The sequence below is a fragment of the Convolutriloba macropyga genome, chromosome 4, assembly GCF_964194025.1.
Source record: "Convolutriloba macropyga chromosome 4, txConMacr16.3, whole genome shotgun sequence".
NCBI lineage: Eukaryota > Metazoa > Xenacoelomorpha > Acoela > Convolutidae > Convolutriloba > Convolutriloba macropyga.
This window is the reverse complement of record NC_134471.1, coordinates 3,344,265-3,361,395: the sequence shown is the minus strand read 5'-3', so window position 1 is coordinate 3,361,395 and position 17,131 is coordinate 3,344,265. Positions and strand designations below refer to the sequence as shown.

General features: G+C 36.8%; 1 protein-coding gene across 1 annotated transcript in view; it reads left to right on the top strand.

Moving 5' to 3' along the window:
* The window catches only part of LOC142337416 (tuftelin-interacting protein 11-like), a 69,398-nt gene that overhangs the window by 13,937 nt on the left and 38,330 nt on the right, over window positions 1-17,131 (top strand). Inside the window, exons 7-8 of the mRNA XM_075386618.1 lie at window positions 6,560-6,821; window positions 9,786-9,961. Of these exons, the coding sequence (XP_075242733.1) occupies window positions 6,560-6,821; window positions 9,786-9,961 (438 nt within the window). The remainder of the gene's footprint in view (window positions 1-6,559; window positions 6,822-9,785; window positions 9,962-17,131) is intronic.

Below are 17,131 nucleotides of genomic sequence, written 5' to 3'. Positions count from 1 at the left end.
CGCACAACCCCCCCACGACCTATCTACCCCCCCAACACCTACCTACCCCCCACCTACCCCTCCCTTCACTTAGCTAACCTCACCTGCCCCCCCCCCCCCCCCAACTACCACAGCACTACCCACCTCCCCAATCTAACTACCCACCCACCCACCTACTCACCCCCTCCACCCCAACAACCTACCTACCCCCCCCCCCCCCCGCCCGCACTTACCCCCCACCTACCCCCCAAACTACCCCCTCCCTCCACCTAACTACCCCTACCCCAAACTATCCCCTCCCTTCACCTAACTACCCCCACCTTCCCCCCGCCTAACTACCCCAGCACTACCCACCTCCCCAACCTATCTACCCACCGACCCCACCTAACTACCCCCGCACTTGAAAAAATTGTCGGCATTTTTAAAACCTTTTAATGTGGTTTGTTGTGCTACTTTTATTTTTTTGTTTTGTTTATTTTGATGTTCTAATTTTGGTAAGGTTAGGTTAGAGATTATAATGCACGACGATTCGAGTCGTTTCCGGTATTCTACTGGCTGTTTTTTTCAGCAGAAAGCAAGTTTGTTCATGACTTGAATTTTGACTTCTTTCTGTTCGAGCATTTACTTCCGTTTTTCATTGTTGACTTCTGTTTTCGAACATTGGACTTTAACAGTAGCTTCGTTTATAATGTATAGTAATTAGAGACTGCTGGTAATGTTCAAGGTGAAGAGGTCATTTTGAGATTTTTTGTTCCTATATAAGTCACCCCTAATTATCTTAACTACACCGCACAACCCCCCACCACCTACCTACCCCAACCTCCCCCACCGCAACCCCCCCCCAGCTTACCCCACCTACCCCTACCCTCTCCCTTCACCTAGCTACCCACCCACTTAACTAGGTCTACTATTTTTGTTGTTTCTACTGTTTTTTTCGATATTCTGATTTTGTCCAAGTTAGGGTAGATTTTTTTGCACGACGATTCGAGTCGTTTCCAGTATTCTACCGGCTATGTTTTTTTAGCAGAAATCAAGTTTGTTCATGACTTGAATTTTGACTTCTTTCTGTTCGAGCATTTACCTCCTTTTTTGATTGTTGACTTCTGTTTTCGAACATTGGACTTTAACAGTAGCTTCGTTTGTAATGTATAGTAATTAGGAACTGCTGGTAATGTTCAAGGTGAAGAGGTCATTTTGAGATTTTTTGTTCCTATATAAGTCACCCCTAATTATCTAAACTACACCGCACAACCCCCCACCACCTATCTACCTTTCTAAATGACTTCTTCCTCTCACTAACGGCATTTGCGCTTGTGACGTCATTTCTCGCTCGCTTTTGCAAAGTTTTTAGGTTATTTGCGTGATTAGATTTTGATCATACGTGACTTACCTCACTCAATAAAATGACTTAAAGTTTAATTTAAATTTTTTTAAAGTCAAAGGAACTCATATGTGCAGTAAAGGTCCCTAATAAGAGGCTTGTGCGGAATGATTTTAACCAGCTTTATTAATTTTTTGCTGAATGTTTTTTACCTAGTTTTTTGAGCGGCGTCGATTTTTTTTCAATTTAGATCTGTATCTGTTTTTATCTCTATTATATGGCACGCAGGTCTATTATTTCGCAGCTATTACGGCAATCTGCCGGCTATGTTTCTGTAGTGGTTTCTGTAGTTCTCAGCTATCCTTTTACACTGTTCTCCGCATTTCGGAATGATATATTCGCGAGCCGCATTGATCTGTTTTTGTTGGCTACGGCCACCTTGTTTGCGTCTGAAATTTTCACGTGGTACTACCATTGCAGCCAGGCTGTGGTCGACCTGGAGTTATGGTTCAGAGAAAGGGCAACCTAACATAGAAAGCTTTAGTGGATTGAAAGTTCAACCAAAGCGTGCTAAGCTCACGCCATACCTCGGCTACTATACCAGATGTTTTTGGACGAAGAAACATCTGAGAGTAAAAGCTCAAAAATCTAAAAGAAATACCAGTTCTAAGATTGAAATATCAGTTCTAATATCAGTTCCAAGATTGGTATCATTTCAGTTTTAACTAAGCGAATCTCTTTCGGATGCTGTCTTTTTTAAGACATGTTCACACGTTTTAATGATGTTTGAAGTCAAATTTGAGTCAAGATTTTGATCAGGCGGAAATAGGAAGCGAAATAATAAAGTTAGTAATTTTCGAGTGTGAATTTTCCATATTGAAAAATAAAGCCACAAGGACGTTTCGAACAAAAACTGTTTTCTTGATCAGCGATCCTCTTTGTTCACATACAGTAATTTGATTTATGCCTTTAATTGCTCCCAAGCGAAGTTTGTAGCAATTGTAGCAGTCGGGTGTGCTTTTTAATTGCTCTCAAACGAAGATTGTAGCAATTATATTAGTCCTGTCGGTCTTTTTTATGCAATTTTTTGCTTGACAAATTTTTCGTCTGACGCTTTTGACTTTTCGTCCTATAAATTGGAATAAAAAGGTAGCGCCCAGCGGGCATTAAGTGCTCTGAGAGTATTTCAGCTCTGTTTCAGCTCAAAATGTTTTGGAGACTTGTACTTATGGTGTTAAGGGCGGAAGAGAGGTTGAAGACACCCCCATTGTTGCCCCCCACCCGCAACTATTGCCCCCACCCCTTTTGAGTTCTTTCAGACCTAGGTGTCAAGGAACCTCCTCTAGGGTTTTATTATAGGTTACTGCATAGTTTCTAGTGGTAGTGGAACGGTTTCAACATTTTAACATCACGATTTTAAGCATTTTTTTGACAAAAGGTGCAAGTTTTTCAAATTTTGACATTTTATTTTCCTTCTTTAGGTCTTTCCAGACCCAGGGGCCAGAAAACCTCATAAGGGGTTTGATATTAAGTTACTGACAAATTTTTATTGGCCATTGAATAGTTTTTGAAGTCATGGAGTAGCTTTTTTTATGGGAGCTTTTTTTATTTTGTCGGTTTCTCGAGCCTCAAGAGCCACGGAACTTCCTCTAGGTTCTGATAATATGTTACTGCATAATTTATAGATGTAATGGTATGTTTTTCAAGATTTTAATATCACGAATTTGCAAGAAGCTAAATAAAATATTTGCAATTTTTTCACGTTTTTGATTTATTCCGGCACCAGGGGCTCTGGAACCACCTCCAAGGTTTGATAATAAGCTGTTGCATATTTTATAGAGTTAATGGAATGATGATCATTTTTTTTCGACCAGTTTTAGTAATTTTTGGATAAAATTTAGTTTTTTTTTCAAATTTTCGGAAATTTTTTATCGTGTTCCAAGTGTATGGATCTTTATGAGCCAGTAAAATTATTTCACTCTTGAAACAGGGATACTGGATAGTCTCTTGAGACAATGAAATGGTTCTTAAGATATTAATATTTTAATTAAATCTTCCTAAAATTCAAGATATTAATATCTTAAGAACCATTTCATTGTCTCAAGAGACTATCCAGTATCCCGGTTTCGAGACTGAAATAGTCTTACTGGCTCATAAAGATCCATACACTTGAAACACGATAAAAAATTGAATTTTAGGAAGATTTACTTAAAATTTGCCATTGTTTCCAAAATTTTCATGAGTTTAACGACCATTACTGGCCAACGAAACTTTTTAAGTCTTGGAGATGGGTAACTTGACAGAACTTTAGAGACAAAAAATGGCTTTGAACTTTTTTGTACTGCGAAGTTGAAATCTTTTGTTTTTAATATTGCCTTTTTCCTTTTCAATTTTTTTTCTTTATGGTTTATTTACTAACAAGGCTAGAAAACTCTCTCTCTCTCTCTCTCTCTCTCTCTCTCTCTCTCTCTCTCTCTCTTTTTCTCTCTCTCTCTCTCTCTATCTATCTATCTTTGTTGATGCCGCACTTCAGCTGGTCCTCATCATCTCTGATCCTCATTACCGATGAGTTATAGTAGAAATATTTTTTTATCATAAATGACTTAACGGGCGGTTTTTAAGAAATCATTGATAATTGCTCTCAAGAACAATTTGTAGCAAATTTATTGATCCTGTTTGTCTCTTTTATGCAATTTTTCGCCTGGCCGATTTTTCGTCTCGCCAATTTGACTTTCGTCTTAAGAAAAGGGATAAAGAGGTAGCGCCCAGTTTGCATAAAGTTCTCTTAGAGCCATTTTTAGCAATTATATTAGTCCTGTCGGTCTTTTTTATGCGGTTTTTCGCTTTACCAATTTTTCGTCTGACGCATTTGACTTTTCGTCCTCAAAAACGGGTTTAACAGGTAGGACCCAGCGGGCATTAAGTGCTTTTAGAGCCTTTCAGGCGACTAGTCTTTAATTATGCGATTAACAGAAACTGTTTTGGAGACTTATACTTATGGTGTGAAGGACGTTTCTTAGAAATTGTTCCCACCCCCACCCACCCACCGCCCCCACATCAGTCCCCCAATCCACTTTTGCACCCCCGCTGCGGTGCACCCCTGCTGCGCTCACCTTACGCCCCTTTAATTAATCTAAAGCTAGCCTCACTAAACCTTGGCTAGCTACTGACGAAGCCAACCGCTAACCGGTCGGTTGAGAGCAATTCGCCCGACAATAGTCGGTTATGTTTATGCAGTTTTATCAACTTTCTAAGCGATTCCCCAGAACTGTTTTGCGGAGACAATTTCATGGGGTGACCCCTCGGTCACCCCCAGTCCACCATCCTCCGCTTGGCGGCGGTTTGGACCCCTCTCTCGTCCAGCTCCTCCAACCCTACCACTTCCCCGCCACTGCCGCTCTATACTTCCATTTCTAAGCCCCAACTTGGTACTAACGAAGTCAACCGTCGTTTGAGAGTGATTAGCCTAACGTTAGTTGGTTGTTTTTCTTCCTCGGTTTTTGACGAGAACCCGAAAAGCGACTTTTTGGGTGACTTTTACTCTTTAGCATCTGAATTTGTGCTGCGCTGAAACGCCGAAACAGGAAGTGGAGCGAAAAAGCGAGTGGTTTTGCGGCGTGAATATTTTTCAATCTAATTTTTAAGTAGTGAGAAAACGGTGTGTGAACAAAATTCGCTCTCTTGCCAGTGGTTTTTTTTGCTCACATGCGGCATTTCCGCTTTGATTTGTACAGTTTTTTAAAAAAATTTTTGATAGTATTTTTTCTAAGTGATTTTTCCAATCCAGTCATAGTCCATTCTAGGTCTAGTTTTTTGATCAATGAAAATTTTTTAAATTGTACTCAGGACTTGTCATGCTATGTTTTTTAATTTGCTTTACCTTTTGATCACGTTTTTCGTGTTACATAAGTCACGATTTTCACACTTGCTAATGAAGTGAATACCGTCAAAATCAAAAGAAACGGGATAAACATAAAAGCCCGTTAATTAAGTCATAGTGCATTAGGTTATCAAAGTTCATTAAAGCGATTGCTGGCTGCCATTAGTATTATGCTTAATAGCGTTCAATTTAGAATCTGAATTAAGTATAATTTTAGAGTCTAACCGAATATGCAGAATTTACACCAAATGAGAACTTTTGACCTTTAGAAAATTTCTGTCAATTTCTCTCTTAAGTTTTTTTCTATTTCAATCCCAATATGCGTCGAGTGGGTCAATGGTGGCTATTTGCCGGCTATGTTTTTTCGTTTAATTTGCGATTTGTTGCATAATTATTCCCAAACGAAATTTAAAGCTATCATTGTAAACTGGGGTCTTTTCGGTTTTTTGCAAGTTTTAGCTTAAACGTTTTGGGTTGCAACTAGAACACTTTCGATCACTTCAGGGATAAAAATGAATTTCTATCTTCGAAACCGGTAATTAGGAAAGCACGAGGGAATTAAGTTCCGAAACGGATTGCTTAGAGCAGTTTTTTACCACCTCCTCGCTTTTAACATCCCCAAACGCCCGCTTAGGCTGACCTCGTTGTGCTTACGCTAGCCAAAATCAAACTGTCGCCTATTGGAGAACAATTTGCCCAAAGGTTGTCAGTTATGGTTTTTACTTCATGTTTGTAGAGCTACGTTCGTTGTATAATATTGAAAATTTTGCTGGCAATGGGTCTGACCCACGTGTTTAATTCTATTTCAGGATTTCTTAAGAAAAATAAATCTGTTTGCAAATCAAATTTCGTGCTAAAGCTCTTCAGTTCTGTTGATTTGAGATCTGCTGTAATTTTTATGCAATTGTTTGCTTGACCAATTTTTTTCTACTTATGTGACTGACTTATTCCCTCTCAATTTTTACATAATCTAAATTCCTATGATTCAGAGTTTTAAGCATTTGAACACAATCAGCGGCACTTCAACTCAATTCAAGTGTCTGAATTATAGCCTCTTAAAACATCATTTCAAGCCTCATAGTAAAAAATAATTGAAGAAGGCTACTACTGCTACCCCCGCCCTCCGCGCCTGTGGTTTGAGAGTAGCTCGTTAAGCGTTAGTCGGTTGTTTTTTGAGATCAACTCTTTCTGATTAAATGACTTCTGCTTCAGAAGTGTTAAGTGAAAAGAGGTTTGCTAGATAAAGGGTGGTGATTGGTTGAACACAAACTAGGTCCTACAATTTTATGAATATTTTCGTGGAAATGCTCTATGATATTGATGCAAAATCAAGGGTATTGTTGATTAAAAAAAGTTTCATGTCCTCTAAATGACTTCAGAGTGCTGATGAGTGAGGACAAAATAGCGCACTTGAAGTTTGAGGAGGAACGTCTATCGAAACAGTTCAACGAGGAAGCAGAAGAGATAAGCCGACTGGAGCTACTAATCGGTCGATTGCAGACAATACAGAAGGAATGTACCTCAAATGTGTCAGTGTTTGCTCAGCTGACTGAGCAGATGTGTGAAATGAAGAAGCAGTTCCAGTCAGAGTTTGTGTTGTACGACTTGCATAATTTAACAATTGCTCTTGTGTTCCCCAAAGTACGTCTAGCTTAGATTCCCAAATCAATTATTGCTTTGACTGATTGATAATTGACTTATTACTGTCAATTATTGCAAGCGCCTTTGACCTCGGAGGTTTTTTTTTTAAAAAAAAGAATTGCGATATTTGAGTATTGAATGAACGTTCAGGTTTCTTGTCAATTGCTCTTGAACGAAGTTCATATCAATTAATAATAGCCGCCCTCATCTTCTTAGCCGGTTATTATAGCGCTTCTATTTTTTTCTTTTTTAATAGCCGCCTCATCTTCTCAGCCGGCTATTATAGCGCTCCTATTTCTTTTTTTTTTACTTCGTCGAATAAAAATTTTTTTCGCTTTACCTCATTTTGCCGCTTTTTCAACATTTTGCGTGATATCTTTTTGACTTCTCTAGACTAGTTTCTCTCTTCTCTCATTCTGCTAAAAGTGATTTTGAACATCAGTTGCTCAGCAAAGCAATTCAAAATGAACAGAGTCAGTATAAAAAATTGAAGTCAGAAGTAGAAACGGGATAAACCCATAAAGCCCAATTTTAGATGCCCGCTATTTGAACGTCGTTCCTATAAGTCTTAGTTACCATCTCTAATGCTTATTGGTATTGATAGTAGCCCCTGTAGCCTCTCTAAGAAACAGAAGTACGTTATCTTCAACTACGAAATGCCATCAAAATAAATGTTTTTGTACAAAAATCTTTTTTTTTCAATATCTTCTATTCTTTCAATCCCAATCATGCTTATTGGAATCAACGGCGGCTATTTTCCGGCAATCTGCCGGGTATGTTTTTACTTGTCGAACTTTTTTTCGCTTTACCCATTTTGCCGCTTTTTCGACATTTTGCGTGAAATCTTTGTGACTTCTCTGGGCTAGTTTCACTCTTCAAAGCAATTCAAAATGAAGAGAGTCAGTATAAAAAAAATCAAAGTCAGAAATAGAAATGGTATAAACCCATAAAGCCCATTTTTAGATGCCCGGTACTTGAATTTTGTTCTCATAAGTTTTAGTTACTATCTATAATGCTTATTGGTATTGATACTAGACCCTGTAGCGTCTCACTGAGAGACAGGAGTATGTTCAATTACGAAATGACATCAAAATAAATCGCACTTAAAAATGTTTTTATACAAAAATCAATTTTTGTTGATTATTTTTATAGCTGCGAAGCTGTAAGCTGAGCGTAGCTCTATTGCGGTGCTCTTGGTTTTTTTACAATTCAAAGAATTTGAATTGTATTGGGGCGCTGTCTTTTTTTTAAGATCTGTTCACACATTTTCATGATTTTTGAAGTCAAATTGGAGTAGTGATTTTGGTCACGCAGAAACAGGAAGTGGAGCGAAAAAGCGAGTGGTTTTGCGGCGTAAAATTTTTTTGCTCTAAATTTAAAGTAGAGTGAGAAAACAGTGTTTGAACAAAATTTCGCTTTCTCGCTAGTGGTTTTTTGTTCACATGCGGCAATTTCACTTTAATTTTCACTGCTTTTCGATTTTTTGGATCGGATTTTTTTCTAAATGGTTTTTCCAATCCATTCATAGCCCGTTCTAGGTCTAGTTTCTATTTAGTCAATGAAACTTCTTTGAATTGTACGTCAGGACTTGTCCTGCTATGTTTTTTTTTACTTCGTCGAACTCTTTTTCGCTTTCATTTTGCCGCTTTTTCGACTTCTCTAGGCTAGTTTCACTCTTCTGTCATTCTGCTCAAATTCCTTTTAAGCAGCAGCTGCTCAGCAAAGCAATTCAAAATGAAGAGAGTCAGTATAAAAAAAATCAAAGTCAGAAATAGAAATGGGATAAACCCATGAAGCCCATTTTTAGATGCCCGGTACTTGAATTTTGTTCTCATAAGTTTTAGTTACTATCTATAATGCTTATTGGTATTGATACTAGACCCTGTAGCCTCTCACTGAGAGACAGGAGTATTTTCAATTACGAAATGACATCAAAATAAATCGCACTTAAAAATGTTTTTATACAAAAATCAATTTTTGTTGATATTTTCTTTTCTTTCAATCCCAATAGAGTTATGGGAATCAACGGCGGCTATTTTCCGGCAATCTGCCGGGTATATTTGTAAACGTGTTTGTCTTTTTTATGCAAAAGTTTGCTCGACCGTTTTGACTTTTGAGTGACTTTTACGCCCTTAATATTTTGCGTTTCGCGTAATCTAAAACTCTTTCTCAATCACAATTTCAAGCAGCTGAACTCAATTGGCGGCAATTTTATACTAAAATTCAAATGAAAAATGCGCCGAAACTGGTGCCATTTTTCACTTTAAATCTTAATAGTGGTATATGTTAACCTCTAATAAGGTTATTTGAAGCCCACTATTGATTTTCTTAGTCCCATGTAGACCCCCCCCCCCCCACTGAAGCAGGCTGTAATTGATTAGAGCTCCCACTAGTCGTTCGAGAGCAATTCTTCCGACGTTTAGTCGGCGATGTTTTAATTTGGTAAATTGTCTACAGTTGGTGATCTCTAGTTATAGAAATGATTGCAAATAGTTGGGTTCACGTTTTAAGTTTTTTGCTTTGTCTTGATTGTTTATCATATCAAGAATTTTCAGATCGCTCTTCGTAAAATTTGTCTTGAAAACCATAGACTTTTGGTCTTTTCAGTAGAGTGTTTGCAATAGTATGTGTTGATTCAATTAGATTCTCTGAAGAGGCTCCGATATCAACTGAAAAACAAGCGCAAGGAGTAATGTTTTCTCATGCTGGAAGTAAATTTCCTCGAGATAAATTTATTTAAAAAATTCAAAGACAACTGGGCAAGGAGGCTTGCACGCGCGTTTTGCCCCAAAGCAGAGGCACCGCTTTATCATAACTGCTTGGGATAATAACTGATGAAAATAATAGGTTCAAGTCCTTTTTAGCCGAGTTTTACACAAGAGCATAGTTTGATCTAGTTTGATTGTTTTAGAAGGTTTTGAACTTAGCTTTAATAGTTATGTAGAATGTCGTTATTGTTGACAGGTCAAGACTGAGATGAACAATTGGGATTTGAATGCAGACACTTCTGTTGAGTACTTGGGACCTGTGAAGGAGTTTGAGAAATGGAGAGAAGTGTTGCGAGACAACAGGGACTCACAGAACATCTACGCCCACATGCTATGGGACTACTGGATGCCCAAAATTAGAAGACACATTCTGTTAGTTGCTTAATTGCTCTTGAACGAAGTTTGAAGCAGTTATTAATAGCCAACCTCATCTTCTCAGCCGGCTATTATAGCGCTCCTATTTTTTTTAATAGCCGACCTCATCTTCTCAGCCGGCTATTATAGCGCTCCTATTTTTTTTACTTCGTCGAATAAAAAAATGTTTCGCTTTACCTCATTTTGCCGCTTTTTCAACATTTTGCGTGATATCTTTTTGACTTCTCTAGGCTAGTTTCTCTCTTCTCTCATTCTGCTAAAAGTGATTTTGAACATCAGTTGCTCAGCAAAGCAATTCAAAATGAACAAAGTCAGTATAAAACATTGAAGTCAGAAGTAGAAACGGGATAAACCCATAAAGCCCAATTTTAGATGCCCGCTATTTGAACGTCGTTCCTATAAGTCTTAGTTACCATCTCTAATGCTTATTGGTATTGATAGTAGCCCCTGTAGCCTCTCTCTAAGAAACAGAAGTACGTTATGTTCAACTACGAAATGCCATCAAAATAAATCGGACTTAAAAAAATGTTTTTGTACAAAAATCTTTTTTTTCAATATCTTCTATTCTTTCAATCCCAATCATGCTTATTGGAATCAACGGCGGCTATTTTCCGACAATCTGCCGGGTATGTTTTTTACTTCGTCGAATAAAATGTTTCGCTTTACCTCATTTTGCCGCTTTTTCAACATTTTGCGTGATATCTTTTTGACTTCTCTAGGCTAGTTTCTCTCTTCTCTCATTCTGCTAAAAGTGATTTTGAACATCAGTTGCTCAGCAAAGCAATTCAAAATGAACAAAGTCAGTATAAAAATTTGAAGTCAGAAGTAGAAACGGGATAAACCCATAAAGCTCAATTTTAGATGCCGGCTATTTGAACTTAGTTCCTATAAGTCTTAGTTACCATCTCTAATGCTTATCGGTATTGATAGTAGCCCCTGTAGCCTCTCTCTAAGAAACAGAAGTACGTTATGTTCAACTACGAAATGCCATCAAAATAAATCGGACTTAAAAAAATGTTTTTGTACAAGAATATTTTTTTTTCAATATCTATTCTTTCAATCCCAATCATGCTTATTGGAATCAACGGCGGCTATTTTCCGACAATCTGCCGGGTATGTTTTCTACTTCGTCGAATAAAAAAATGTTTCGCTTTACCTCATTTTGCCGCTTTTTCAACATTTTGCGTGATATCATTTTGACTTCTCTAGGCTAGTTTCTCTCTTCTCTCATTCTGCTAAAAGTGATTTTGAACATCAGTTGCTCAGCAAAGCAATTCAAAATGAACAAAGTCAGTATAAAAATTTGAAGTCAGAAGTAGAAACGGGATAAACCCATAAAGCTCAATTTTAGATGCCCGCTATTTGAACGTAGTTCCTATAAGTCTTAGTTACCATCTCTAATGCTTATCGGTATTGATAGTAGCCCCTGTAGCCTCTCTCTAAGAAACAGAAGTACGTTATGTTCAACTACGAAATGCCATCAAAATAAATCGGACTTAAAAAAATGTTTTTGTACAAAAATCTTTTTTTCAATATCTTCTATTCTTTCAATCCCAATCATGCTTATTGGAATCAACGGCGGCTATTTTCCGACAATCTGCCGGGTATGTTTTTTACTTCGTCGAATAAAATGTTTCGCTTTACCTCATTTTGCCGCTTTTTCAACATTTTGCGTGATATCTTTTTGACTTCTCTAGGCTAGTTTCTCTCTTCTCTCATTCTGCTAAAAGTGATTTTGAACATCAGTTGCTCAGCAAAGCAATTCAAAATGAACAAAGTCAGTATAAAAATTTGAAGTCAGAAGTAGAAACGGGATAAACCCATAAAGCTCAATTTTAGATGCCGGCTATTTGAACGTAGTTCCTATAAGTCTTAGTTACCATCTCTAATGCTTATCGGTATTGATAGTAGCCCCTGTAGCCTCTCTCTAAGAAACAGAAGTACGTTATGTTCAACTACGAAATGCCATCAAAATAAATCGGACTTAAAAAAATGTTTTTGTACAAAATTTTTTTTTTTTCAATATCTATTCTTTCAATCCCAATCATGCTTATTGGAATCAACGGCGGCTATTTTCCGACAATCTGCCGGGTATGTTTTTTACTTCGTCGAATAAAAAAATGTTTCGCTTTACCTCATTTTGCCGCTTTTTCAACATTTTGCGTGATATCATTTTGACTTCTCTAGGCTAGTTTCTCTCTTCTCTCATTCTGCTAAAAGTGATTTTGAACATCAGTTGCTCAGCAAAGCAATTCAAAATGAACAAAGTCAGTATAAAAATTTGAAGTCAGAAGTAGAAACGGGATAAACCCATAAAGCTCAATTTTAGATGCCCGCTATTTGAACGTAGTTCCTATAAGTCTTAGTTACCATCTCTAATGCTTATCGGTATTGATAGTAGCCCCTGTAGCCTCTCTCTAAGAAACAGAAGTACGTTATGTTCAACTACGAAATGCCATCAAAATAAATCGGACTTAAAAAAATGTTTTTGTACAAAAATCTTTTTTTCAATATCTTCTATTCTTTCAATCCCAATCATGCTTATTGGAATCAACGGCGGCTATTTTCCGGCAATCTGCCGGATATGTTTGCGGTTGTCTTTTTTGCAACATCTTCACTTTTTAGCTTTACTGTTTTGATGCTTTGTTTTTCGTATGTGTTCACATTTTTCAATGACTTTGAGCATTAAGAACAGGATAAAACCAGGGGTCATTGAGTTGAATCAAAGTCCGTGAGTGGTCCTTAGTAATCTTCCAAGACCTTTGTGCACTCAAGTTCTCTCTCGTGTCTCCCTCTATCTCAAATGGACTTTCGCATACTTCAAATAATAGCCGCCGTCAACGTCTCAAAGGAGATTATTTAGGCGCTCTCCTTTTTAAAATCCAAGAATTTGATTGTATTGGTGCTTTGTTTTTTGTATGATGTGTTCAAGCTTTTTTTAATGACTTTTAGCATTAAGAACGTGATAAAACCAGGTAAATCCCAGGGGTCATTGAGTTGAATCAAAGTCAATTAGTTGCGTTGTCTTAATGAGTAATTTCCAAAGAACTTTGTGTACTCAGAACTTTGTGTCTAACAGTGGCAATTTTTTTGTTCTTTTGAGACGCCGATAATTTCAAATTATTTCAAAATATCTTGCTATCATTTATAGGGCAGGAAAGTCCATGACGCTCTTTTTTGTTTTACATTTGTTCACTCAGCAAAGCTGAAAAATTCAAATTCTCTGAATGACTTCTTCCTCTCACTAACGGCGTTTGCGCGCGTGTTGTCATTTCTCATTCTCTCTCTAGCAAAGGTTTTAAGATCATTTGCGTGATTAGATTTTGATCATCGTGATTTACCTCACTCAATAAAATGACTTTTGCACTTTAAAACTTAAGTTTAATTTGAATTAGTTTAAAGTCAAAGGAACTTATATCTGAGGTAAGAGTCCCTAATAAAAGGCTTCTGTGGAATGAATGTTAACAAGCTTTTTTAATTTATCGCTGGAAGTTTTTTTACCTAGATTTTTGAGCGGCGTCGATTTTTTCGATTTAGATCTGTATCTGTTTCTATCTCCATTATACGGCACGCAAGTCTATTCTTTTGCAGCTATTCCGGCAATCTGCCGGCTATGTTATTTATATGCCGACTTTAAGCCAAATTTGAAGTGATTTTCGCTAATTTTTTCAGAGTTTTTAAAATGTAGATTTTTCACATTTTAAAGAGCCAATGAAGTTTGCAAAGGTTTCAAAGATGGTTTAGTGAATTGAATAAAGCCAGACAGAATTAATTTTAGGGATATTAACTTGCGAAGTATTAATTAATTTTTCTAAGATTCTTGGAAATTTCATTTTTGATATTTTCATGAGTTCTAGGGGTCAACAAACTTATAACTTAACCTTAAAACTTAAACTTATAACTTGAAACTATAACGTGGGGTTATTGGATAGGTTCGTGACAGAAATGTTTTTGAAGATATTTACACCACGGATATTGGCGACTGTTTAATAAAACTTGCCAATCTTTTCCAATTTCAAAATCTTTATGCATTTTACTGTTTTTTTTTTTAAACTTTATGGCCAATGAAAACCGGCTTGTAGATGGGTATCAGGTTTGTTTTCAGCGAAACATAATATTTTGAAAACCTTAAAGTTGTACTACGAGTTTTAGCAACCTTGGTTTAAAAAAGTTGCTAATTCTTTCATGTTTTCAAATATATTTGTATCTTTGTTTTTTCATCTTTTATATTTGCAGCCATTTTTGTTCCATTGCAGGTTAGTTGTTTTCTGGGTCCTCTTAGCAACATGTGGTTTTGAAAGAGTGTTAAAGATCTTGAACAAATTATTCTTGTTTGTTTGTTGTCATTTTTTGTTTTTCCGGTTCTTGTCAATTAAGAGTTCTGTTACCAATCAATCTATACTTGCTCCCTTGATTATTTGGATAGCAACAAAGATTTTGTTTCTTTAACAAAGTTTTAATTTAAATGTTAGTTTTGACGTTTTTCGTATGTCATGATTTTCAGGTACGTCTTCTGACGTGCCGCACTCGCAGTTTCAATTGAATGGAATTTAAGAATTCTTTCAGCAAACTTATGCAAACAAGGTCAAGGTCAAAAAGCAAAATGAAAAGAAATGGGGATGCATGTACCAATAAGCCGGGGATCTTATTCCTTAGCACCTTAAATTATGGAAGTTCCTGAGAGTATACTGCTGACTGGTATTAGTATTATGCTTAGTATCCTCTAATTGAGAGGCTGAATTCACCATATTTATCAAATCTAATAAAATGCAGACCAAACTAGAACAGTTTTTACACTTGAATAAATATAGTCTGTCGTCAAGTTTTCGCTGTCTCTTTTTGTTGTCGGGCAGCTTTCAAACGTAAGTCAGTGAGGTCAACGGTCGCTATTTGCCTCAATCTTCCGGCTATGTCTGTGACAATTGAGTTTAATATAAAACCGAGTTTTATCTTTTTAGGTCTCATTTGTTTCAATAGCTGCGATCACTTTTGTCCTATAGAAACAACACATACAGTTTTCCTAAATCAAATTAACGAACTCTCATTAAAGAAACACATACCTTGCTTCTTCGGCCTTTTAATCATTTGCTTTGAAACTGCATGAGTTCTTCAAAGCTGTTGATGGGATTTTTTCGGCAATGTGGTAGTTTTTTAATCTTACTTGAAAATATAGTGAAGCATGATGCTCTTTGAAGCCTTTTAGTTAGCTTATTGCTCTCAAATTCTCAAGCGCTACCCCACCCCACTGACGTAGCGTACAATAGAATCGAACACCCGGCAATCAATCAAGAGCAATTGGCCGAAGGTTAGAACAGGGAAACATTTTTCTGTTAGCAAGCATAAATTCAGAAATACATTTTCCCAAAAAAGCAAGATGGGCGAATCATTTTTTATCGCCACTTGAATTTGATGAAGTGTATTGCGGTGCTGTCTTTGTTAATGTATGGATACACTTGTTTCGACTTTTCGATGTTAATGAGTCTAATTTTAGCATGGATCAGTCTCGCCGGAGTAGAAAAGAGCGATAAGGAGAGTAGACTAAAGCCTGAATAATTTTTCAAATTCGTTCAAATGGTCAATGGGCAGCTATTCGTTTTTGTGTCTAAATGCTCTCAAACGAAGTTTGTAGCAATTTAATTAGTCTTGTCGGTCTTTTTTATGCGATTTTTCGCTTGACCGATATTTGGTCTGACGCTTTTGACTTTTCGTCCTCAAAAATGGGATAAACAGGTAGCGATCTGCGGGCATTAAGTGTTCTTAGAGCTTTTCAGCTCTGTTTCAGCTCAACCTCTTTTGGAGACTTATACTTATGGTGTGAAGGGCGGAAGTTTTTTAAACTTTATGGCCAATGAAAACCGGCTTGTAGATGGGTATCAGGTTTGTTTTCAGCGAAACATAATATTTTGAAAACCTTAAAGTTGTACTACGAGTTTTAGCAACCTTGGTTTAAAAAAGTTGCTAATTCTTTCATGTTTTCAAATATATTTGTATCTTTGTTTTTTCATCTTTTATATTTGCAGCCATTTTTGTTCCATTGCAGGTTAGTTGTTTTCTGGGTCCTCTTAGCAACATGTGGTTTTGAAAGAGTGTTAAAGATCTTGAACAAATTATTCTTGTTTGTTTGTTGTCATTTTTTGTTTTTCCGGTTCTTGTCAATTAAGAGTTCTGTTACCAATCAATCTATACTTGCTCCCTTGATTATTTGGATAGCAACAAAGATTTTGTTTCTTTAACAAAGTTTTAATTTAAATGTTAGTTTTGACGTTTTTCGTATGTCATGATTTTCAGGTACGTCTTCTGACGTGCCGCACTCGCAGTTTCAATTGAATGGAATTTAAGAATTCTTTCAGCAAACTTATGCAAACAAGGTCAAGGTCAAAAAGCAAAATGAAAAGAAATGGGGATGCATGTACCAATAAGCCGGGGATCTTATTCCTTAGCACCTTAAATTATGGAAGTTCCTGAGAGTATACTGCTGACTGGTATTAGTATTATGCTTAGTATCCTCTAATTGAGAGGCTGAATTCACCATATTTATCAAATCTAATAAAATGCAGACCAAACTAGAACAGTTTTTACACTTGAATAAATATAGTCTGTCGTCAAGTTTTCGCTGTCTCTTTTTGTTGTCGGGCAGCTTTCAAACGTAAGTCAGTGAGGTCAACGGTCGCTATTTGCCCTCAATCTTCCGGCTATGTCTGTGACAATTGAGTTTAATATAAAACCGAGTTTTATCTTTTTAGGTCTCATTTGTTTCAATAGCTGCGATCACTTTTGTCCTATAGAAACAACACATACAGTTTTCCTAAATCAAATTAACGAACTCTCATTAAAGAAACAAATACCTTGCTTCTTCGGCCTTTTAATCATTTGCTTTGAAACTGCATGAGTTCTTCAAAGCTGTTGATGGGATTTTTTCGGCAATGTGGTAGTTTTTTAATCTTACTTGAAAATATAGTGAAGCATGATGCTCTTTGAAGCCTTTTAGTTAGCTTATTGCTCTCAAATTCTCAAGCGCTACCCCACCCCACTGACGTAGCGTACAATAGAATCGAACACCCGGCAATCAATCAAGAGCAATTGGCCGAAGGTTAGAACAGGGAAACATTTTTCTGTTAGCAAGCATAAATTCAGAAATACATTTTCCCAAAAAAGCAAGATGGGCGA